Raw genomic sequence first — 24,297 nt, 5'->3', positions numbered from 1 at the left:
GCAGGCACACGGCAATGCAATGGCGTTTCAACGCCTGTACCGTGTGAAAATGGAAGCGAAAGTGTAACCATGCCAACAATACACGATTTTGAGGTGAGTTACTCGTTGTGAATTTTGTTACTTTTGACTGTTTCGTAAAGGTCATCAAAATGGTAACTGCATTTATTTACTAACATTAATGTAAATAGATACATGAAAACCTTGTTGGGCATGTTTGGCTCTTCTCTTTCTCGACCCTCCGGCTGTAGCTGTGCTCTGCCTCTGGCTTCTGCACTCGCGGTGATGAAACGTTCAGTATTGTTCAGTCCCATATATTGTTAATCTTGTCTGGAAATCTATCGCTCAGTCGCTATGTTTTCTTTGTCCCATTTTTCACAAAATTGCAGAAACGGGAAGACGAGAATTGCTCCAATACTTAATAGATTTTGTGTGCAATCTATCAAGCTGAGCCTTGCCTGGGGCTTGTAAGTAAATTTAATGTGTGACAAAATAGGGATAGGCGGATAGGGATTTAATGACGAGTCAATTTCACTAGCTAACTCATTCAAACTGTATTAATTGATACTCAATGATAGTAAATTTGTACTTAAATAAACACACAGAAACCATTTTGTTAAACGTTAAAGGGGAACTCTTGCAGATTTTCAGACTTTTACAATGGAACAACTAGGGTCTAGTTACTAGACATATTCTATGTGACCCGCTACTAACAAAAGCCAAAAGGATCCTGAAGTCGCTGACGGCCAAGCCGAGAAAATCGAGTTTGAAGTCACATCATCAAAATTGGTCAAAACAATTGGATTTCTGTTTTTGGCATAATTTTGTAATCTAATGTTTTATCTATCATCTGCCGAAATTTTGAATCTTAATGATCAAATTAAAGGCAAGAAATCAACGTTTTTCTGGTCCATGATTTTCCAACTTTCAACGTAACAGAAACGTGTCCGAAGATTTGTATTTAGCGCCGCAGCTAGACCCCGCCTCTAGCAACGAGGGAGTGATCTTATTGGTCAGTGCGTGGCATCCTGATTACTGATTGGTCGTGCGAAGACCGCTGACGCTAAGCTTGAATGAACATCACGGAGGTCACTAGGAGCATGCCTTCTATTGTCCAGCGATGAAAACTGTCTCGCCTCCCTTAGAAATTTTATCATGACAGCGTCGGAAGGAGAACTTTGAAGGCGTTTTTCTCCAAACTCTGATTTCCTCAACCACTTGACATGCACTAATAAAAGCATCAATATCTCCGCAACCGAGTATTTTTATGAAGTGTGCTATATATGAAATTAAAGTAGAAGAGTTAGGGAATAATGTCATGCCATTTTCAGAAAATTGTCCTCCTCCGACTTTCGGATCCTTTTGTTGTAGCGGGTCACATATTATTGTAAATTGGTTGTACTGGCCACTGGGTACGGAATTTATAGTGAGTAAATTTAGTCCAATACTGTTATAGTAGGCGTTAAGTCTGAGTAAATTTACTGATTGGGATAGGGAATAGGAATGTTTTCAAAATTTGTAACAAATCGCAATGAACGAGGTCAAGGATGATGACAGCATGGAGCAGCTAGCAGCTACAAAAGCTTCACCATAATAAGAATGCATGAGTTGGGGCCCAAGGAAGCAGAACAGAAACAGAAAGCTATGCATAGATTCTACACAGTTGGCCTTGTTATAACTATAAGCAAGCGGTACCATAGAAACTTATGGGTAAACTCGGCCCCCAGTGCGCGCATTACAAGTGGCAGAGTTTATCAGCTAGGCGGAGTTTACCCATAACTATAGTATATTTAAAGGAATTGCATTGCTATAGACACTGTCTAGTACATTTCTGAAATATCTGAACCTCCTACAGTAAAGTCGTGCTCATGCACATGCATTCCTATGGTGAGCCCCCATCACTCATGCATTCTTATGATGAAGCTGCTACCTTTTTCAGTGTAGATTTCTAGTCTGTTTGGGGTTTTCAGAGTATTGATTTCTCTGCTCAAGGACCAACCAAAGTCCACAAATCTAAACATAGAGCTGTTGATATTTATGTAATACATGATGTGAAATTATGAAAATTGCCTGAAATTTTCCTTTAATGGTTCAGGATCTTCTTATCGTATTCTCACATCATCCAAGGTCAAGCTACATAGGCCCAGATTCCTCTTCAAAACAAGCATACAAGTCAAATTCATCTTTGTGATTGGCTGCATAAATTTTTGAATATTATTTAGAAGGAGAAGAAGAAAAAGAAGAAGAGCCATCACAACTGCATTTTAGAGATCATTTGAGACTGTACCCCACGTATGCAAAATTTTGCATACATGTATTTTTTTTTTTTGTATTTAAACTGAGTTTAAGTTCAATTGTAGGCATTATTATTTTTTGTTTTTAATCGACAGTAAAGATTTCTTGCGTCCACTTTTTTCCCCCTGTTCAGGATTACAGCTTTTCAGATGATTCATTCAACTCTGATATTAGTGAAGAAGAACTGAAAGTCAGTGCGCCGCCGACACCAAGTAGTAGGGGGGCTTCCCCCTCCCATCGGCCCAAGTCGGGCAGGAGGAGTGCTCAGAGGGAGAAACCGCGTAAGTTGTGTTTGTCTGTCTGTCTGTCTGTTTGTTTGTTTGTTTGTTTGCTTTGATTTGTGCCTCAAAATGAGTCCTGTGAAATCACAATGAAAAGTTTGATCTACAAGTTCCTCAAAAGATGATGTATGGCCTCAAATTTATTTCCAGGTTATACTCAGTGTACTGATATGTTCTTTGAAAGGCCAAAAATATGTTGTAGTTTTGGCAATATTTTGAAATACAAAACATGAGGTGCCATCTGGTCATGTGCATGTATATAGATTTAAAGTTTTGATCTGATAAACGTCATTGTGTGTCCATGAATATTTGCTAGAACTTTTTGTAATTTCATAGTACACTCTAGTAATGTCCTCTTAATTGACATGTAATTTATGATAATAATAATAATAATACAATACATTTTATAAGGCGCTTTATATGGATGTTTCTAAGCGCACAGTTTACCGGAAAAATTTATATTTAGTCCAAAATAATACAAAAATACAAATTTATTACAAAAATACAGAAAATAGATACAGTGTATAAATGCGATAAGTACTGAAAATCAAAATCAGTGTGCACCTCCATCGACCGACCCACAACTGTACCGTTCCAAAGGACTATCTGCTAAAAAGATAAGTTTTCAGCAGAGTCTTAAACTGATTAACGGCAGTAGCTAGATGTATATAGGCAGGTAGAGAATTCCAGAGAGATGGGGCAATTATAGAAAAAGCATGATCACCATATTTTGTGGAAGTACACTGTACGAGGTCCAGGAGTCAACTGCATTGTAAAGGATGAACGGAGGGATCTTGACCCTAAAAAGGCCGGGGAGGGGTTGAATCAACCCCCCCTCAACATTTTTCATGACTACTCTGCCGCGCGAAATCTTTTAACCGCGCCGTTCGCTGACTTTTTACTTTCAAGTCTCGCACATCTTTTGACACCATTTTTGCGAAAATCGTGCATACCGTTACGACGGTGCACGACCTTTTATACATGCCTGTCAGACCAAAAATGGCTCAAAAACGTGATTTTGTGTATAAAGTCTATGCAAATGGAGTTTTCTCTTCTTATTCATAAAGATATTATTTTCACTTTCATAGGCTGAAACTAATTAATTTTGGCATAATTATGCTTGAAATAGGTTCTGTCATAAATTTTGCGAAAAAAAAGTGATATAACAAAAGGTCGAAAAAACAAAGAAATACATAAGAAATTCATAAAACAATGAAATATATAAGAAATTGATTTTGATACCAGATTTTTTTTTTCATGTACATTGTTAGGAATGCTACAAAGAATGTTATCAAAAATTAGGATTCTAGGAGCTTTAATTTCTGATTTAGAGCAAAAAGTATGATTTTATGAATATATTAGCATAATTAATCATGACAAAATAATTCCATTTCTTTTTGTATAGTTTGGTAGGTTACGCCACAGGTCATGTACGTGCCAATTTTCATGGCGATTGCGCGAGCGACGGCCGAGATCTAAAGGGAAGGTTGAATCAACCCCTCCCCGGCCACAAAACACCCAAAAAATGCCCGGCCTGGTTAGGGTAAAGGAAGTAGTGGAACGTAAAGAAACGAGATCTGTGACATACTTGGGGGTTTGCCCATTCAGGATTTTGTAATTAATAATAACATGATTTTTTGTGTTTTGCATATATTCTATTTGAAATTTAACTTGTGTTCTTTGTTTTGGAGGCCATCTTTCTTTCCCTCTGTCCTCTACTCCCCTCCCTCTATCACACAAGGTAATAGATGTTGCGCATTGTAGTTATCTGTGGTCCCCCAACAGGAAAGCGTCATAATCTACGAAAGAATTCATAAACGCGGAATGATGTCAGTATTAACCCCCTGATGTTTTGCTTAACGGATCTTTGACATTCTGTTGCAGGCTTAATCATGCCTGCACAGAATGCTTACAAATTGATAACACAAGTTTGTAAACCATATCCTGGCTACAGTTGTATGTGTACAATTCTGTAAATTGTAGGACATTGTAATTCTAGTAAGTGTCAGTTAACTATTATTTCCTCCTCATGTATGGTTGAGACATGGACGGCAAGTACACAGACACATTACCATGTAATTGTGTTGATGATCGTACATTATGAGTTATAATGTTAATGTCATGATATTGATTTGTCACTTGAGTGACACTGTGTGAATACCAGTTGTATTGTCACATACAGTATGCAAACAGACATTGGAAGTACATACTCAATGTCACAATATGAAATAAGCTAGAAAACCCTGGAATGATGATGAAACAGCATTAATAGAGCACCACATTTCTGTAGAAACATTCAAAGGCAATCAATGGTCAATGATCAGAGGAAGTCAGTGGATTATGTTGTGTTTTTTTTTCCTGTTGCTTTTGTTCTAAATGCAATAAAAAATTAAGGCACTTATGGATTAGCCAGCTCTCATCTGCTTATCTTATAGCATCCCCTTACCTCGGCTCAGCGGGGACAAGGAAGCCAAAGAACAAGCCCAGTAGATCTGGGAGTGCACCGGGACTAAAGTCAGCCAGGGAGTACTGGTTGGACGGTCTCAAGAGCGGCAAAGGAGGTCAGTCTTACAACCGTATCTTTGCCAGGCATATAAGAGTCACAGCAGACTCATTGCATTTCAAATGTTCAGCATCCAATGTATGTCATGTTATTTGGCAGGTAGAAATGACTATTGCTTGGCACAACTGGATACTGGACTCCTAAATTGTACTCTTCAATAACAGTCCAGAAGCAGCCACATTATCATAAAAAACAGCAAAAGAGCAAAAAAAAAAAAAAAGCAGCAACAAAGCAAAACAAACAGAATCAAAATTTACTTTTGAATAGCAAGCTGTCTCAGTTTACCACTCTCATGAAGCATTCACATCTTTCTAAAAGTTGTATGAATAAAATGCTCTTGCCTACCCTAACTTGTTTTTTAGAGGTTCTACCCATCATGGCTACAACTAATATATGTGCCACATTTCTTGCGGGAAACATAGAGACAACTTGAATAGTGTGCTGCAGTATTTAAATGTAGCCCACTTTATGAGGAACTTCACAATGATTTGACATCACAGCAGCTAGGACACTATCAGTCATCTTGCTTTAGATTGTTGCCATGGCAGCTGCAGTTATTGTAAGTAACACTGATTATATTGTCATGCCATGGACAGTTATATTACTGAAACTTTGCCTGTATGTGTTTTCCCAAAGTATTTTTGAACTTACTCCATTTAAAATTAAGAGATTTATTTTTAATTTATTACTGCTAAGTTTATGTGACATTCTTGAAAGAGAAGTGATGTATTTGAAAATATTTTCATTTAATTCCTGAAAAAAAAAATTTACTGTTAGTAGAAGGTTCAGGAAAATTGTCACCATCATATTCACAAACAGATACCTTAACCCTAAAAGGACTGGGCTATTTTGGTAGCTCGAAAGACTGGGGGGGGGGGGCCTAAAGGGCCCCCCCCTTAAGATCTCGGCCGTGGATCGCGCGATCGCCGCGGAAATTTGCACAATGGTAGTGTGCGATGTAATCTACAAGATTGTATATTTAAATTTTCCAAAATTGTCTTCTTTTATTTTATTTTGATTAATTATGCTAATTTATGCAAGAAATCAGACTTTTTTATCTAAATCAGTAAATAAAGCTCCAAAAGTGCTCATTTTTGGTCTAGATATTCTTTGTAGCATTCTTAGCAAATGTACTAGAAAAAAAATTCGGTATCAAAATTAATTTCTTATTTATTTTATTGTTTTATGAATTTCTTATGTATTTCTTTGTTTTTTCGCCCTTTTGTTTTTGTTGTTTCTTTCAGCAAAATTTGTGGCAGACCCTTTTTGAAGCATAATACTAACTAAAACAAATTGATTTTAGCCATTGAGAGTAAAAATAAGCATATTTATATGAACCATGTGATAAAACTCAATTTGTATTGACTTTGTACACAAAATCACATTTTTGAGCCATTTTCGGTCTCACGTGCATGTACAAAAAGTTATGTAACTTCAGAACCGTACCCCCGGGCGTCACAAATTTGGTGTCAAAATGTGCGGGAAACTCGAAAGAAAAAAGTCATAGAGCATCGCGGCGAGAGCATTGCGTGTTGCTGAGTAATCGCGCGAAATGTCGAGGGGGGGCCTTTTAGGCCCCCCCCCCCGGTCTTTTTAGGGTTAAGACCAAGTCATTCTCAGCACATGCTATGATGATGTTGTATGCAACATCAAAACTTGAATTCCAAACAATTTCATAGTTCTTGTTAACAGGATGGTGTCATTAGGTGACAGTGTTTAATAATCATTTTGTATGGTCAGATCAGACACAAGGGTGCACAAGTCGGTCAGATGACAAAATGTGCTCATCAAACATTAACCTTATTCTTCCCCCAGGTCTGACAGGTTGCGCCAAGAGCAGTAACTACCTCGGAGTACCCAAGAAGTCTCAGGCATTCTCCAGTACCAGTGACTACCTGAGGCAGAAGGTACTCAGCATGCCACCTAGGAAGACCGGCAAGCCCAAGGCAGTGGTCAGCGGTCAGTCATCTCCTAAGTCCTTTCTTTCAGAAATCCTCATCCACACTCACCCATCCTCCATTCATAGCTGCCCCATTTGAAATGCCACCAACTCAATACTATGCGGGTTCTAGGCATAAAAGTCGAGTCTGGAGTTAGCTTAAAGGGAAGATAAACCCCAAGAGCAATGTGGATTGAGTGAAAGCAGCAACATTAGTAGAACACATCAGTGAAAGTTTGAAGAAAATCGGACAATCGATGCAAAAGTTATGAATTTTTAAAGTTTTGGTGTTGGAACCGCTGGATGAGGAGACTACTAGAGATTATGACGTATGAGTGGACAACAATACCAAGAAAATATAAAGAAAATTCTACAAATATCCATTTTCCATGAAAATTACAAATTCCATCAACTTGATATTGACATATGTTAAGGGTAGCAATTATTCCCCCTGCTTTCTGAAAGCGGTTGGTCCATTGCTCTTTCATAATTCTAGAAAAGTGAATTTTTGTTGAATTTCCTTTATATTTTCTTTGTATTGTTGTCCACTCATACGTCATATCCTTTAGTAGTCTCCTCATCCAGCGGTTCCAACACCAAAACTTTAAAAATTCATAACTTTTGCATCGATTGTCCGATTTTTCTCAAACTTTCACTGATGTGTTCTACTAATGTTGCTGCTTTCACTCAATCCACATTGCTCTTTGGGTTTACCTTCCCTTTAAACTGAACCCAGACCTAGTGACTGTACAGATATCACACCAGACAGGGGAATTCATCACCTTCTATGTACACTTACTCATGAAGACATACAAATGGTTTTTCTATGGTAACAACAGCACTGCCATACCATTAGGCAGCTTTTCTTCTTTCTTTTTTTTTTTTGTGAAAATACTAATTTATATATAATGTGTTTGTGAGCTGTGGCATTCATTACATTTGTTTCCTCTTTTCTCTCTGTCATCTGTTGCTGCACTCTCATAGACCCTGTCCACAGGAATATGAAGGGTGTCCCTGCATACAAACCTCAGGAGGACATGTATGATGACATCCTTGACCTGAAAAAGGTATTAAAAGCTAATTACATCTTAACAGACTCATGGCCTGTTAGTTCCAAAGAGAGAAGCTTTTCTAGTCAATGCTCATAGAACACAGATATCAATAGTACAAGAAGTGAACGGATGGAGCAAAAGTAGAGAAAAAACAGAGTTGGTAGCTCCAAAGAGCATTTATTGAAAGAAGTTTATGGTTTGTTTATTTGTTTGTTTGTCATAGAGAGAGAGAGATAACTGTCAAATTTGCTATGCCAGATGAATCACCTAGGAACTGTTAATTGCAAAGCTTGATGGATACTTTCCATTATCTCTAAGTTAATGAGGTAACCTGTCATTTTGCTCATTCTGTTCACGAGATTGTGCAATTTGAGTTATTTTAGTCCGTCATTTCTGCCTACTGTGTGTTCTCCTTAAATTTCTTTTGTGAAAGATTGTAAAAATGAATCTTGCGAGGTATGAAGTGTGAGTCTGTGAACGGTTTTGCCTTCGTTTGCAGCAAATAAACGCCCTGAGAGCTGAAAATGATCTTGTGAAGGCCAAGAATCAGCGTCTGGAGGATGATGTCATGAAGAAGGAGAAACAGATAGACCAGCTCCTGGACCCAGCCAAGGTCAGAGGCATTTCTGTGCCATTGTCTGTCTGTCTGTCTGTCCATCTTTGCCAATGCATCTGCCCATCTGTCCTTTCTGTTTGTCTGACTCCCTCTCTCTTTGTCTGTTTTTTTTTTTTTTCTTTTTTTAAATCAGATTCTCTATTGGCTTGTGTTAGCATGGAAACTATAAACTGATGTGGATTTACATCCAGTACAATTCTTCTTTGAGGGGGAACAGGGCTTAGGATTTTTTTTTTCTCAGTCTGTCCGTCTTTCTGTGCCAAAATGACACAGATGGTGTGTTTTCAGATACACAACATACAGACTCCTCTTGTCATTCTCTCCTTTTGTCTATTTCTTGCCTATAATGTCTCATGATGCAGTTAGAATGGATACACATATAGCACATTGTTTCTTCTTTGAATCCTCTTCTTCTCTGTCATGTGCTCTCATTCTCTCTCACCTTTTCTCTCACTCTTCCTCGTTAAGATCTGTGTGTGTGTGTGTGTGTGTGTGTGTCTGTATTTACATACATGTATCATACTGCAATTAGGATATATACCAGACTTTGAGTTTTCTTTCATTTTCTCATATGTCTAAAGGTCCAAGACAAGAAACGATGCATGCCTCTAAACTTGTCCATTCAATAACACATTTAGTACAATGTAGTTTTCACATTTAGTCACACCTTCTAAGCTGTGAAGAAATAATATATTATGACAAACATTGTTACTTTTATCACAATGTTTTCCCCTTCAATTACAAATGCTGTTTTTATTCATGAAGATGAAAATGTCTAAATGATTGCTTTCCATTGTCTTGTGTAAAATGTATTTTTCCCATTTTGCCATAGGGAACTATCTTGTGAAATAGGCCTATTCTTAGATTGTATTTTTTATGCTATCCATTACAGATGTAATGGAATATGAGTTTTGTAAAATTACCTAGAATAGAAATGTTAATAGTCCTTTGGCTACATGTTTTTGGTAGCATGTTCATGTTTGACTGTATGAGAGGCTTAGTGCCACATAGGGAATGACACAATGTGGGTGTACCATCTTGATGCGTTTTCAGAGTGATATCCGGATGACACTGAACAGCCGACAACCAGACTCTGCAGCAGTGAGTATGGAAAGGCGCCATGTTCTAGAGCTACACTATACACCATGCATTTTGCAAGTACAGATTTTTGTGAATTTGGACTTCCTGACAATTTTGCAAGGGGTTAAACTCACAATTGTGGAGTACAGTAATAAACAGAGAAATGTATGCCTGCACGTCACATTCATTTCTCGATCAGGCTTAATATTTTTGTATGTTGTTGAATTTCGAATAGCGTCGACTGCAAAATTCAAGGAAATAGAAACCCCGCGAAATATTATGGTATATGCAGTATGTGGTTACCATGCACACAATATTAAATACATACGTTATAATGAGGAACATTTATTACAGAAGCTGCAGGCACAATAAATTTTGAGAATCCTGCAGAATGAGCAGTGCAAATTTCATTCTGCAAAGTGATTTTACTCAAACTGCAGTCTAGTAAAAAGTTCACATTAAATCCATATCATTTTAATTAAACATAGCATTTTAGTATATTAGCCTATACTTGATTATGTAAAAAATGCAACAAAAATTATAATGTCAAGAGATCATGAATGACTACAGAAGAATTACTTATTTGAGGGATACTTCATACTTCCTATCACTTTTCATATGGCAGCAAAGATATGGTTAGAGAACTTAATCTAGAAATACTTGAAGTTGGTTCTGATAATTACAAAGTATACTTGTTTCTCCTTTTTTTTCATTTTGGACATGTTTGCATTACAGAATATATCATCATTGTTCCATTCAAAATTAACTAGGTCAAACCCCATTCTTTGTGAGTTTGAATGACATGTGAGTATAGAATGTGATGTTTTGTATCTTTTCAAATGCTTGTTTGCTTCCTTTTTTTATACAGAAACTGAATAGCCTGAAGCAAAGAAACCTGAAACTGGAAATGACACTCAAAGATAAAGAAGCAGAGCTCATGTGAGTACCAATGAAACACATTTGCAATCATATTTCATCCAGATAGGTTATGGCATGCAACCTTTTGAATTGAATGTTAAACATCTTTAAAATTGAAATGTGGCAAGCGATTGCTGTTATGGACACTGAACAAGTCACCATGCCGAGAGAAAGTGATCTATCACTTGGTCTACTCCCACTTGGTCTAATAGCCATTTTGATCTCAAGTACATCCACATGGTCTAATCCTGTTTCGTCTACAACCAGTTCATCTAATGACCATTTAGTCCAAGTGCCACTTTGCCTCATTACCAATTTGTCTACTTCCAGATGGGCTATTCCCATTTTGTCTAATACCCACAGTTTATTAGACACAGTGGGGGAAAAAAATCCAAGGACTCAAAATTGCAATGAGATCATCTGGTCATTAGACAAAGTGATAATTAGCCAAACTGGGCATTAGACCAAGTGAGGATTGGACCAAACATGCATTAAACAAAATTGATAGTAGTCCAAATGAGTTTAGCGGTAGTGGTGTTAGACAAATTGGGAAGTAGACTATCTGATATTAGACCAAGTGGCAATAAACACCAAAAGAATATGATGGTACAGGCAGTAAGAAGGGGGAGGGAAGGCAGGAGAAAGAAGAGAAAAGACACTAATTGAAAAACAGATTCAAAGTCTGAAAATATTTACCTGTGAATACTCAGAAAATCCTCCTAATCTAATGACCTGTTCATGCCACCAGGAAGCTGAAGAATGACATGAAGGGAACCAGGATGGAGGAGATGAAGGTTGCCATGGAGTCTTTCTACCAGGAGGTCAGTGACATTTGTGACCTTTGACCCTTTTGTACTGTCGAGCTTGCATGGGTCATGGGAAGGGATCATGAGTTGACATTATCACAAGTTGGCATGGATTGCAATGCTGTGAAATGTCACAGAATGCTTAATAGCAAAAGCAAATATTATGAGAGTTGATTGTTTGAGAGATGCAATTTTCTGCCTTATTATGGAAATTTGTGATCATAAGGAGTAAAACAATAAAATGCAACTTCAGTCTGCCAGTCAGAACAAATCATTCTTAAGGTGCAAGTTCAAATTTCTCATCTGCAGCTTCACCTTCGTTTTGAAACTCAGTCAACATCCCTCATTTTGGAACAGACCAGCTTACTGGATTATCCAATATCTTGACTGTTTACTTGCTACTGTGCCTCTTGTAAGACTGTTTACTGTGTCTACCTTACATTATTCTCTGTCTCTGACTGGAAAGTGTTTTGCCAGTATACAAGTTCTTGCCATGTCAAGCAAACATCTTAGATGCTTAATGCAAGCTTTGGAGTTGCCTTATGAAAGACCTACAGGCTGTATGTAAAGAAAGATTGCATTTTTCTTTGTGATGCAAGAGCACACTGGTAGATTAGATCAAATTGTAGCACTGTGATCAGTATTCACTATGAACTGCTTAACTTCTTTGATAAACTCTACCCTTTCACAGGTTCAGCGACTTCGATACCAGCAAACACATCAAACAGGAAAGTAAGCATCTAATTAAAAACTATAATTTTGAAATCAACGACACATTAGTTTCACGCTTGTAGAAAATTGCTCTTACTGTTCTTTCTCTGATACTTGGAGAATCACGAAACAGCACGAAAGTACAAGTGTATGCATAGAAATCTACATTCAGAATGCACTTTGGCATGTATTCATTCTCGCGTATAACTCTGTATTTGTAAGCCTGCTTATCATAACATGCAAAGTACAGCCCCCGTCTTCAACACTGGTGATTTATCAGTGTCTGCGATTCTGGAAAGCAGAGTAATTTCAGCCTGATTGTTGTTGTTTTTTTCTGTAAAAATGCAATCACCCCCCTATTACTGTAAAAGTGGATATTTTCATGTGAGTAATTTTTCGCACTCTGTCGTTTCACTTGTTTCTGGTTGTGCGAAATGCGTGAAAATTTCCACTTCTACAGTAACCTGTTGGAAGTTGTTAGGTGTAGATTCCAAGGTCCTGTGTATCTATTCACTGGACAAACCAAACTGATGCCCATTTTGATTTTTTTTCTTCATAACTCTTGGATACATGTGGCTAGTATAACCTGCCATGGCAGCAAATGAAAATTAATTCAATTGGGCCACCTATGTTTCAGCTTGCTACTGGGTCTTTAGTTGAGGATGCTCTCAATGTCTGTTGGTAGCATTTCTCCATGCTTTCGTACAAAAGCATTGTTGAGATTGACTAGAGTCAACACTTTTCGGTTTCTTTTCAAAAGGGCATCTAGACCAGGAACTGCAGAGAAGGATACCAATTCCACTGCCAAGGTCAAGGCCCTAAATGGGACCATCCTGAGACTGACGGAGAGCACACAGAGGCTGCAGAGCGAGAACAAACTCCTGAAGCAGGACCTGGAACGGACCCTCTACGAAAGCTCCACCTACAATGGTCCGGTGAGAGGCGATAAGAAGATGAGAGGTAAGTGAGATGGTCACTGCAGGATTAGTTGTCTGTCCTGTTGATCATATGACATTTATGGAATGCCTGCATCTTGATTGTAACATTCAAAAGACACAATAATTGTTCTTTCAATTTTTCATCATCTGTGCACCAATTCCGAAGATATTACTCATATCTGTAGATGTACTGCCTCTCTGATTCTGTACATGCCTACTTTTGCTTACACATATGCTCATGCAACATTTCACTTGTTGAAGTAGTAGTGGTTTTCTTGCACCATGGCCAAAAAATGACATCAAAATAATTGTTCATGGCAAACTTTACAGGATGCACGTAGATCTCTGCAGAAGAGCTGTACGCATCAGAGTTGAATTTGAATTGTTACATGACCATGCCATTCTTGTCACGAGTACTTCCAGAGTTTGGTAATAGATCTTCAACCATTAGTAGTCTTCTGCAGCATCATCTCCGTGCTCAAGCCAGCGCCAGTTGTGTGTTTTATGTGATCTTTGCGTGTTTGCAACGTGTGCTGGCATGCGTCCCCTCATCATACATTCCTTTCAACAAAAAATCATTTTAATCGTGTGTACGATCAGAGACAACTGGCTTTGTGTTTGTAAATGTATCGTGTGAATGATGGCAACAGACCATCTTTATCATGCATTACTTATAGCTTTTGTCAGACAACTGTATGGAGTACTTCACATATATGTAAAATCAAGAGAGTCAGCTAAACTGTAACGAATGTTCTTGGTGTTCATATTCCCTCTTGTTGAGTAATAGCAAGAAGCTAATGTATGTTGCAGAATTAGTATTCAGTACCATGCAAGATGATTTCTTGTGATTGTAGTTTGTTCATCTATTTTGGTTTGTTTTTGTTTTTTCATTGTTTGGCCAGATTATGAGGACATGAACAGGCGAGAACTTCTGAATGCTGTCATTGAAATGCAGCAGGTATGTAAATTTTATAATGTATGCATTCACCATGAACATATGTGCAAATCACCTTTCAGAGTCTTTGTCGTCAGTGATAGAGGTAATTTGATGAGGATGAGTGCTGTCATTTAGCAAATACTAAATCAAAGATAGTTTGTGCATACTAGACCCATAAGACCCTTGTGTTGTGGTCATCCATAGTGGTCATGTGTTGTTACTTTCATCTGGCTATCTATTTTGGGCACATTCCTCAGTGTCTTGATAAATGATACAATATCTGTAATATTTTGTACCAAAACTGTTTTTCTCCAGAGTTTTGATGAGTATGGTTATATTCTGGGAAGTGAAATCACTCCCTTTATTTGTCGCTGTGATAAAAGTTCTCCAACCTCCCCCCTGCAGAAAGTTGACCGTCTGGAAGGGAAGGGTCTGCGGAATGATCGGCAGCGGTCAGAGGGAGACGTCCCAGGAAAGATCCCCCTCTCCGGCTCCCTGTCCGATCGCCTGGACCAGCTGGACAAACGTGAGACAGAGCTCTTGGGTGAGAAGGCCCGGCTGGAGAAAGACGTCAGCCGGTTGAAGGAGGACAAGAGCAAGTTCAGGCAGAAAGTGGAGCAGCTAGAGTGAGTTTGTGCCGAGGGTCTAAGGTCAATCTGTATTCATGTGTCGCCCTCTTGTGTCACAAAAAATCCAGTCTTCAGCAGCCCACACTAGCCAGCTCACCGCTTTATTTGCTGCAGTGAAAAATGTGATATCTATCTGTCTGACTTCATTTTGCAGTGATGAGTTTGCTGCACTGATGGGTAGGGTTGTATATTTTGATAGTTAGTCATGCAATTTTTTATGGTGAACTGTAATATACATTGACTCTTTTAAGTGATGACTATGATTTCACAGATGGGGATTGTAACAGATTTATTTATCCAGACTGTCTTTCTCTATATAAAAGTCTGTATTAGAAAAATATGTTTCATGATCAAGAGTACTAAGTATAGTCCAAGCAAAGAAACAAATTATCAAATACTGGGAGCATCGAGGCAGCTGCTGCAGTCATGGCCAAGCTTTTTGCTCCTGCACGCCTTGAAATGTTGTGTAGTGCAGTATTTCAGAAGAGTGAAAAGAACTGCTGCTGTATGGTTCCAGTTCTTTCTCAACTGCTGGCTTTAGACTTTATGGTTCCAGACAAGCCAGTTTATGGCCATGGGGAGTTCTACTAGACTCAACTGCGGCTGGGAGCTGCCAAGAGGCATGTGTTTCTTTTGAAGGAACATCCCTTCATTGTCTGCCGCGAGGGTATAAACTGACATAGATATCCCCATGGGAGCAGCTACTACACATACACATACTTCTTCATACATGGTTTGCCCACAACATGTGGAGTTTGCACTGATCTTGTCTTAGGCCAGATGGCTGTGGCCCAGGACTAACCGTACTACATTGCTAAACACAAAGGGATATGCATACATGTACGTGAACCCTACTCCCCACCCTCGCGCTGAGTTTCCCATGCCATACTCCTTTCAAATTTCATGATCACTCCACAGGGATGAGAACAAGGCATTAGAAAAGCAGGTTCTGGAGTTGAAGGAGAGCCTGAAGTCCATGACCCCACGGCAGAATGGAAACCTCAGACGACACCCCAGCAGCGAGTCTCTACAGAGTAAACGCAGCGACAGAAAGAGCGACAGATACAGTGACAGACACAGTGACAGACACAGTGACAGATACAGTGATAGACACAGCGATAGACACAGTGAAAGACACAGTGACAGGCATAGTGACAGGCACAGTGATAAACACAGTGATAAACACAGTGATAGACACAGTGACAGACACAGTGACAGACATAGTGACAGACATAGCGACAGACTCAGTGACCGGAGTGAGAAGAAGGCGTCCAGGGCGAGCAGCTCTGCCTCGCTGAGGAGAAAGCACAGGGAGGAGGAGGAGCAGAGGGAGCGGGAGCGAAAACTGGAAGAGCTGCGGCAGAACCGCTCGGCACGCACCCTGCAGAAGAACTGGCGAGCTCATAAGCAGCGCGTAAGTAACTACTTTTTGGAAAGTGACTCATAGATGTCATTAAAAGAAAGCTCCCACACAGTAATTCAACATTACAACTACTGCGTATCCCCCCCAAAAAAAACAAAAAACAAAAACAAAAACAAAAACAAAAACAAACAAACAAACAAACAAATGAACAAACAAAAAAAAAACAACCAACAGCAACAACAACAAACAAAGAAATTAGGAGTATGCACTGGTGCATTGTGCCTATTGGTCACATTTTCATTTACAGTGGATATTTTGTGTGGCAATTTTACAAGTTGTGTGGCTGAATGTACTGAAATCATGGAAAATGATACTTGAAATTTTGTGCACTCTAAATTTCAATGCCAGGCTATGGCAATATGAAATGCTCATGAAAAGATATGATAATTGACCCCCTACCCCTTCCAAGAAAATTGTAAACAAGTTGATTTTTTCAGCTGTTTTTAGATTGACCTTTGATTGTCTTGTGTTCTGGCTCCGACTGTTACTAATAGCAATATTTCTTTATTTCCTCTGATTCTCACTAGGAACAAGATCACAGTAGTGACCTAGAGGAGGTAAGTCAATCTTTCCCCTTATGACGCATAGCAGTCTTACACTGCTTATCTTTTAACCCTAACCAGGCCCGGGCTTTTTTGGGTGTTCTGTGGCCGGGAAGGGGTTGATTCAACCCCCCCCTGAGATCTCGGCCGTCGATCGCGCAATCGCCATGAAATTTGGCACGTGCATTACCTGTGGCCTCCTTGCTGTGGCGTAATCTACCAAGCTATACATACAGAAATGGAAATTTTCGTCATAATAATTAATTATGCTAATATATGCATAAAATCATATATTCTGCTCTAAATCAGAAATTAAAGCTCCTAGAATCCAAATTTTTGGTTAAAACATTCTTTGGAGCATTCCTAATAATGTACTTGAGAAAAAGATTTGGTATCAAAATCAATTTCTTATGTATTTTCTTGTTTTATGAATTTCTTATGTATTTCTTTGTGTTTTCGACTTTTGTTTTATCATTTTTTTTCCGCAAAATTTATGACAGAACCTCGAGCATAATTATGCTAAAATTAATTAGTTTCAGCTTAAAAAAGTGAAAATAATCATATCTTTATGAATAAGAAGAGAAAACTCCATTTGCATAGACTTTATACACAAAATCACGTTTTTGAGCCATTTTCGGTCTGACAGGCATATATAAAACGTTATGCAGCGACGTAACGGTATGCGCGATTTTCGCGAAAATGGTGTCAAAAGATGCGCGAGACTTGAAAATAAAAAGTCAGCGAACGGCGCGGTCAAAAAATTTCGCGCGGCGGAGTAGTCGCGAAAAATGTCGAGGGGGGGGTTGATTCAAACCCCCCCCCCCCCCCCCCCCCCCCCCCGGCCTTTTTAGGGTTAAAGTTTATCTCACAAGAGGGCAATTTTCACAGGATACCAGTTTTGAATTTTCAAAAGAGAGATGAACTGTCAGTCATGTCCAGTCATAGGGTTGTATTTCTACCTCCGCCAAGGGAGGAGGTTATGTTTTCGTTACCATTTGTTTGTTTGTCCGTGTTCAAAATAACTCAATAAGTTGTGTACAGATTTGGATGAAACTTACTGTAAAGGCTGAGAATGACACAAGGAACAGATGATTCAATTTTGGTAGTGATCCAGGAATTTTTATGGATTTTATGAAGGGTTTTCGATATTTTAGCAGGTAGGGTCAATGAATGTGGGAGTTCAAGCTGCGTATTTTTGAGGTTTTCATATGCGCACTAGAGTGCGTGCTCACGTTTCTGGTCGGGGGCGAGGCGCGCCGTGCAGCTGGCATTGATGATGTAGCAAAAGGTTTCTATATTGGGATGGCAATCGGGCATTTTTCAGCGTGCATACGTATGGGTAGAAATCACTGATCTCTACGGAAGAACAAGATCAGTGGTGGAAATGAGCTGCTTGGCGGAGGTCTGCATTTTTTGAGTGCTTCTCTAGTTGGTAATGTTTTTGTTTATTTCATTCCACAGGCTGCGACAACCATCCAGGCCGCCATGCGAGGACACCACAGCCGCAAAGATCTGCTGGACCGCTTCAACTCGGAGCCCTTCTCCCCGTCGACCACTGATGCAGCGAGTGACCGAGCCAGGGAGGAGGAGGATGATAGTGACGTGGATGAGGCTGCCATGACGATCCAGTCGGCTGTCAGGGGTCACTGGTCCCGCAAGGAGCAGCTCAGCAGATTGTAAGTAGTCTCCACCTTCAGGCGATGCTTTGCTTTTATATGAGTTTGTGACAGTGTTGTATTGTGCGGTTTGCTGTGCATTGTCATTATCGTCTAAAGTCCATTTTTCCCATTCTGTGTGTTTGGACGGTTCATTTCCATGATCGCCCTTTTCCTTGCTGTCCTGTCAGTTAGGTCAATGTGGGTAATGTTAGGCATGTTCTGCCTTACCTTTGCCCGTTTCCTCCAATGTTTTAAGGGGTATCCCATGTGGATTCCTCCCAGCATCTAGGAAATTTCCTGTTCTCTAGAGCTGGTGGATCTCTTCTCCTCCTCTCCACAAGTCTATACCATCTCAGTCTCCTCTTTCTCATCACCTGTTCTCTCCTTATGAGGCTCAATGACTTTAAACACTGAAGCAGTCACTCTCTAAAAGATGTTTAGGAGTTTGAAAGTTGAAGGTTCTTTGATCTCCAATTTGGTTAGGCTGATACAAATATTCTATTTGGTGATGCAGATGTATGATTTAAGACAGTGCTTTATGTTAGTATCAAGAGATTCCTTCGTTGTCTAATATTCTGCACATGCTGTGTTTGGCAGAAAGATAATGGAAGGAAGGAAAAAGAGAGAAAAGTGAATAATGATACCAATGGTAGCAATTCTGGACTGAGATAGCACATAGTGCATAATACTTGAAATTCTTCCATATGTTTGAATGAGTGACTATACCAAGTGTCTTGTCTGTGTGTTGTTGTTTTCCTGTTTTCAGCACCAATCGGTCAGATTCTGAACCAGAGTCGGCTAGATCATTCCATAGTGGCCGATCCTCCAAGGCCGGTTCGACAAAGAGTGGACTGGACAGATTCATGTCCAGCTCAAGACCGGCCTCCAGTAAAGCTGGATCAACTCGCAGCGGCAGTGGTAAGGAAATTCTGCAATTTCTACACATACCACTTTTGTCTTGTCAGGATATGGTATTGACAAAATATGAGCATGTACATGCTTCATTAATGTTGATAAAGGTACGGGATACACAAGTCAGAGTATGTCAGTCAGAATTAAATCAAATGGCATTTCACCTTTGTATCAGTGTCTGTCAATAAAAAGAAAAAAGAGCAAACTCTAGCCAGGTACTCACCTGCATGCTACATAAACCTGAACACCAAGATCTTATATTTTGAAATGGATGGATGGGTGGATGGATGAATAAACGAATGAGTGAATGAATGAATGAATGAATGAATGAATGAATGAATGAATGAATGAATGAATGAATGCATGAATTAATTAATTTGAATTCATCATCCAATGCAATAATGATTATTTCACACGTTTACAAATCTGCAGTCACATGGAAAAAGCAAGGATAATAGGGAAAAAATAGCATGAATGCTAGTTGAGTCTGGCCCCTTTGTAATTCAGGCAGTTACAAAGTATTTCTCATTTTTTCTTTTTTTTTACTGTGCAGTTATGTGTTACCATGGTTACTGTTAAATAGTTATCAATAAGATACTCCAGTGCTAATAAAAAAACAATGATTAAATGACCTGATTTGTCTGGTTTTCAGCTTCAAAGAAGGCTGTGCAGTCAGACGAAGACTCGGATGACTCGCTGGTGATGTCATCAGCTTCCAAGAGGAGCGTCGCCTCCAAGCAGAGCAGTAAGTCAGGTGAGAAATTTGTTCTTTGTGGACTCTATCTATCTCTTGAGTTTAACCCTTTAGTGTGCTTTGAGTGCAGGGGAGCGTTTCATGAAGGAACTTGTCAGATAAAATGTCCGACAAGTCAATTATATCCGACAAGTTCAGAGAAATCAGCCAATCACACTAAAGAATTTCTCAAAACTTGTCGGATATAATTGACTTGTCAGATATTTTATCCGACAAGTTCCTTCATGAAATGCCCCCCTGATTGACACAGAAAACCCCATAGCCCTGTAACACTGTCCAAAGTCAATGACGCAGAAAGGGTTAAATGTCACTAGATGACAAAGTTTCCATCCCATTGTGTTTATTAAATTTGTCAATGTCATGGCTCTTTGGCCCTTGAGTTGGGCTCTGAGTTATTGGGGACATGTCGGGATAAGGAACATCACCCAATATTGAGATTCTTTATGTATTAGTCCTTGGTGGAGCAACCAGGGGGGCGTTTCATCAACGAGTTCGTCGGAGGTTTTCACCAACAAATTTGCTATCAGCCAATCAGACGCAAGGATTTCAGTAGCTTTTAACAATTGTCGGTGTAAATCACCGACAAAAAGTTTCATGAAACACCCCCCTGATGAACACATGGGGGGCGTTTCATCAACGAGTTCGTCGGAGATTTCACCGACAAATTTGCTATCAGCCAATCAGACCAAGGATTTCATTAGCTTTTAACAGTTGTCTGTGTAAATCCTTGCGTCTGATTGGCTGATAGTAAATTTGTCGGTGAAACCTCCGACGAACTCGTTGATGAAACGCCCCCCTGGTTTAAGTAGCATACCTGCTAACTGTTCCTATCTGATTAGAATAATCCAATCTTTTCCTTCTGGGGGTGGGGGGGGGGGGGAGGGAGGGGGAGGCGGAGAAGAAAGGTTATTCCACTGTGTATTCCTATTTTTGTGAATTTGTGCATGTAGTGGTGTATGGGAGAAAATCTATATATTTGCAGTATTTCTTTCTTCTTCTTTTTTTTTTGGAAGAATCTCATTTATTCCCAGGTACTCATTGATATTCAAGGTTGGCAGGTATGCATTATATGCATGCATTATATGCATAGAGAATGATAGCCTCAAGGTTTTGTAGAAGATTGAATACCTGTTCTCTCACAATGAGAGATTTAGCATCCATTTTCTTGTCGTTTTGACAGTAATCCATGCCCATTTACTGTATCTCAATATTTTGTGTTTCTTCTTTACAACACATGTCAAAATATTTTGAAAAGTTTTGAAAAGTTTATCATACTAAAGCTAAGTTTGCATGATACACACTGTGCACAATACGAAAATGAACTTTACCTGACAGTATTTTGTTTTTCCATGTTTTTTTTGTATTTATGTTCACTACAGGAAGCAAAGGGAGAAGGGTAAGTACATTGAACTCACTGAATCACCCAAAACGCTTTGTTCTAGGAAGCTAATTTACGGCCTCTGTGTACTGTCACCACAAAACCTGGAAAGAGCAGTCTCATTGAAATCTGTTTGATTAACATCAGTCAGCACTTTCTTAGTGTGGGCCATTGGAAATGTAATTGAGCCTCCACATTAAGTCATAGATGGGAATGGCATACAATAATTCCGATATTTAGATACCATAGCATTGCATTGCATCCCCATGACAATCAAACAGAGACTACTCGTGTGAACAGCACTGAAGATAACTTAAGTGTAAACGCTCCTTTGTGGTCATGTCATGATTTTTGTTGTTGTTGAGAATTTCAGACTTTGTTTGAAAAGTGCTGCAAAAATTTACTTTGACATTGCGCAGTTACACTGTATGTGTCCCAGTTTTGTGGTGATTGTTCTCATGAGTTTAAATCCTTTGTCCCTCATATTGACTCTCTTCAATTTCTTGTGCTGGTTAAGGTATTAATTACCGGTATTATTGTGGAATTCTCCAGGTATGCATTGAACTAACATATATTTCATCTTCTTTGAAATTGTGCATTTGTGCTTTACCCCATCCAATCATGTATATCTAATTTGCCTCAGTTTATTTAGTTACATTTCATCTGCTTTCAAAAATGCACAAGGTGTAATACACAGTTTCACTAACTTAAACCCTGTGGTCATCGTGTCTTTCTTTAAGGGTCCAACTCACCCCCACTTCAATAATATGATCATGTGTATGCGATGTATACTCAACTCAAATTAAAAAGCTGACAACAGGCAGGAAAAAAAAAGAAAAAAGAAGTGTGTTGATGTATTTAGTGTACAGCGTGTAGGCTATAAGGGATTAAAATGCCTCTTTTATTTGGTTCCGTAAATGCTACTCTACAAAATTACCTCATATCGAGCTTTTCCGCTACTACCCCTGCAAAGCTGAGTGTGTATCGAAGTGTGCTAAAGCTTGCGGCTACATTCTCCACTGAACTGCTTTAAGATTGTTGGCTTCGATTTGCAGATCGCGTCCAGTAGCCTTGATTAATATGTCTGGTAAAGTCAAATCTGAATGGCTGTTGTACAAAAATGTGCATTTTGTATAAGTGAATTAATCTGCAAAAATTATGTCAGGTTGATGTCATTTGTTAACAATCAGACTCGTCTCGTGTTACCAATGAAAATATTGATAGTACGTGTCTGTCATAACAAAGACTTAGTTAAAAACATAACCATCATTATTTTTTTTTAACAACATTTAACCTTTGCTCTTTGTTTGATTATATCTTTGCTTCAAACTCATGTGGTAATGTTTTAAATAGTAGCAAAGTTCTTCTGAAAAGAAAAGAAAAATTCACCACATGAGCAGTTTTCGACTGCAGACTATATGGTATTAAAGAGGCAGTACCATCAAAGGTTCAAAGTGAGGGATTTTTTGCCCATTTTTTTATTTATTTATTTATTTTTTTTGATATACCTCCATGTCACTCTTGTACTCCCACAATGCAACATTCTTAAAAAGATTAATTCACTGTGTTCATAAATATGAAAGTAACCTCTTTAACATTTTGTCGTGAAAGCCCAAGTATAGCTTTTTAGAAACTGCCCCAAAATTATGGTAAAGCACTGCTGTTAATTGCCGATGTTTGATATCAGTCATAAAATAACATCTATTAAGATACCTGACATAGAAGAAGAAAAATATCATGAAAGATCAAAATTTTTACTTTCCTATATCAATTTAAATCAATTTTAAAGTCTATAGTTTTTAGTTTGTCATTCTTTATTATTAATGGTTGTTTTTTTTTAGTCCCCCTGATGGTCAGTGAGCTTGCAGGATATAATTGTAATGGACCACCCAGGGGAAAAAATGTTTGTAGATCTCAATAGAATGTACCATTTAAAGTCTGTAGAGAGAGATCTGATGCTATGAAGTGCCTGGTATAACAAACTTTCTTCTTTGGTCCTGATGCAACAGATTTTCTGTTTTGTGTGTGCTGTTGTTGTCTTTGGCCCCTGATATAACAAGTGCCTTGATATAAAGCAGACAAAATTTCCCAGCCCCAAGGACCTTTATACTGAGTGTTTATCTTACTGTTGCAGTGCCAAAAGTATACTTGGGCTCTAAAGGGATGGTGTAGTTTTGGTTGAGATGAGGATTCAGGTTTAAACTCTTTGCCAGATAGTTATAAACCACTTATATGAAATATTGAAGAGCATACAATTCTTAGAGGAATTAAAAATTTATTTGATAAAAATCGGTTTTGAAATGGCTGAGATATTCAAAAATGAAATAAATCTAAGTGGTCCTAATAAAAGGTGGGTCCCACCTTTTATTAGGAACGCTTTGATTTTGGATATCTCAGCCATTTCAAAACCGATATTCATCAAACAAACTTTTAATTACTCTAGAATCGTATTCTCTGCAATATTCCATATAAGTGGTTTCTAATTATCTGGCAATGAGTTAGAACCTGAATCCCAATCTGAACCAAAACTACACCATCCCTTTAACTTGTTTAACTTGTATGTCCTGTCACCAATCAATCCATTCCTCACACTGTCACTCTATCCCTCACTTTATGTCTGTCTGTCTGTCTATCTCTGTCCGTTCCTTTATCTACCTTACCATTCCACGTTCTCTCTATCCCAAGACTAACACCTTTTCCACAAAGAGCAATCCACGCACATTCCAACCTTCCCTGTCGTCCACCATCCTGGAGGAGGGCAGCAGCGAGGACGACGACGACGACGATGACGACATCGTCGTCACCGTGAGAGCCCCTTCGGCCTCCGCTAAGCGTGAAGCGAAATCCAAGCGATTTGGCTTTTTCTAA

The 24,297-nt window shown here is 38.9% G+C and overlaps 1 protein-coding gene across 1 annotated transcript; it reads left to right on the top strand.

The window, feature by feature from the left end:
- Nucleotides 1-13: 13 nt before the first annotated feature.
- On the top strand, nucleotides 14-24,297 carry LOC139724718 (uncharacterized). Its single transcript, XM_071635840.1, has 21 exons — nucleotides 14-93; nucleotides 2,426-2,573; nucleotides 5,009-5,134; nucleotides 6,952-7,095; nucleotides 8,060-8,142; nucleotides 8,627-8,740; nucleotides 9,797-9,844; nucleotides 10,692-10,762; nucleotides 11,490-11,562; nucleotides 12,239-12,279; nucleotides 13,019-13,218; nucleotides 14,099-14,154; nucleotides 14,539-14,759; nucleotides 15,681-16,176; nucleotides 16,713-16,742; nucleotides 18,189-18,403; nucleotides 19,152-19,303; nucleotides 19,435-19,452; nucleotides 19,950-20,051; nucleotides 21,431-21,447; nucleotides 24,115-24,297. Exons 1-21 carry the CDS (start codon nucleotides 70-72, stop codon nucleotides 24,295-24,297), a joined length of 2,562 nt encoding a protein of 853 aa, XP_071491941.1. The 5' UTR covers nucleotides 14-69.

Source organism: Diadema antillarum, unplaced genomic scaffold (genome assembly GCF_040938485.1).
Source record: "Diadema antillarum isolate AM-2024a unplaced genomic scaffold, OU_Dant_1.0 scf00000226, whole genome shotgun sequence".
Taxonomy (NCBI): domain Eukaryota; kingdom Metazoa; phylum Echinodermata; class Echinoidea; order Diadematoida; family Diadematidae; genus Diadema; species Diadema antillarum.
Note: the sequence above shows the minus strand (reverse complement) of the source record. Positions and strands in the feature narration are given on the sequence as shown.

Excerpts from the sequence above, each read along its gene's own strand:
- LOC139724718 (XM_071635840.1), top strand. The coding sequence starts at position 70 with ATGCCAACAATACACGATTTTGAG. Across the intron at positions 13,219-14,098 it reads AGGCGATAAGAAGATGAGAG|ATTATGAGGACATGAACAGG; the intron begins GTAAGTGAGATG and ends TTGTTTGGCCAG. Across the intron at positions 14,155-14,538 it reads CTGTCATTGAAATGCAGCAG|AAAGTTGACCGTCTGGAAGG; the intron begins GTATGTAAATTT and ends TCCCCCCTGCAG.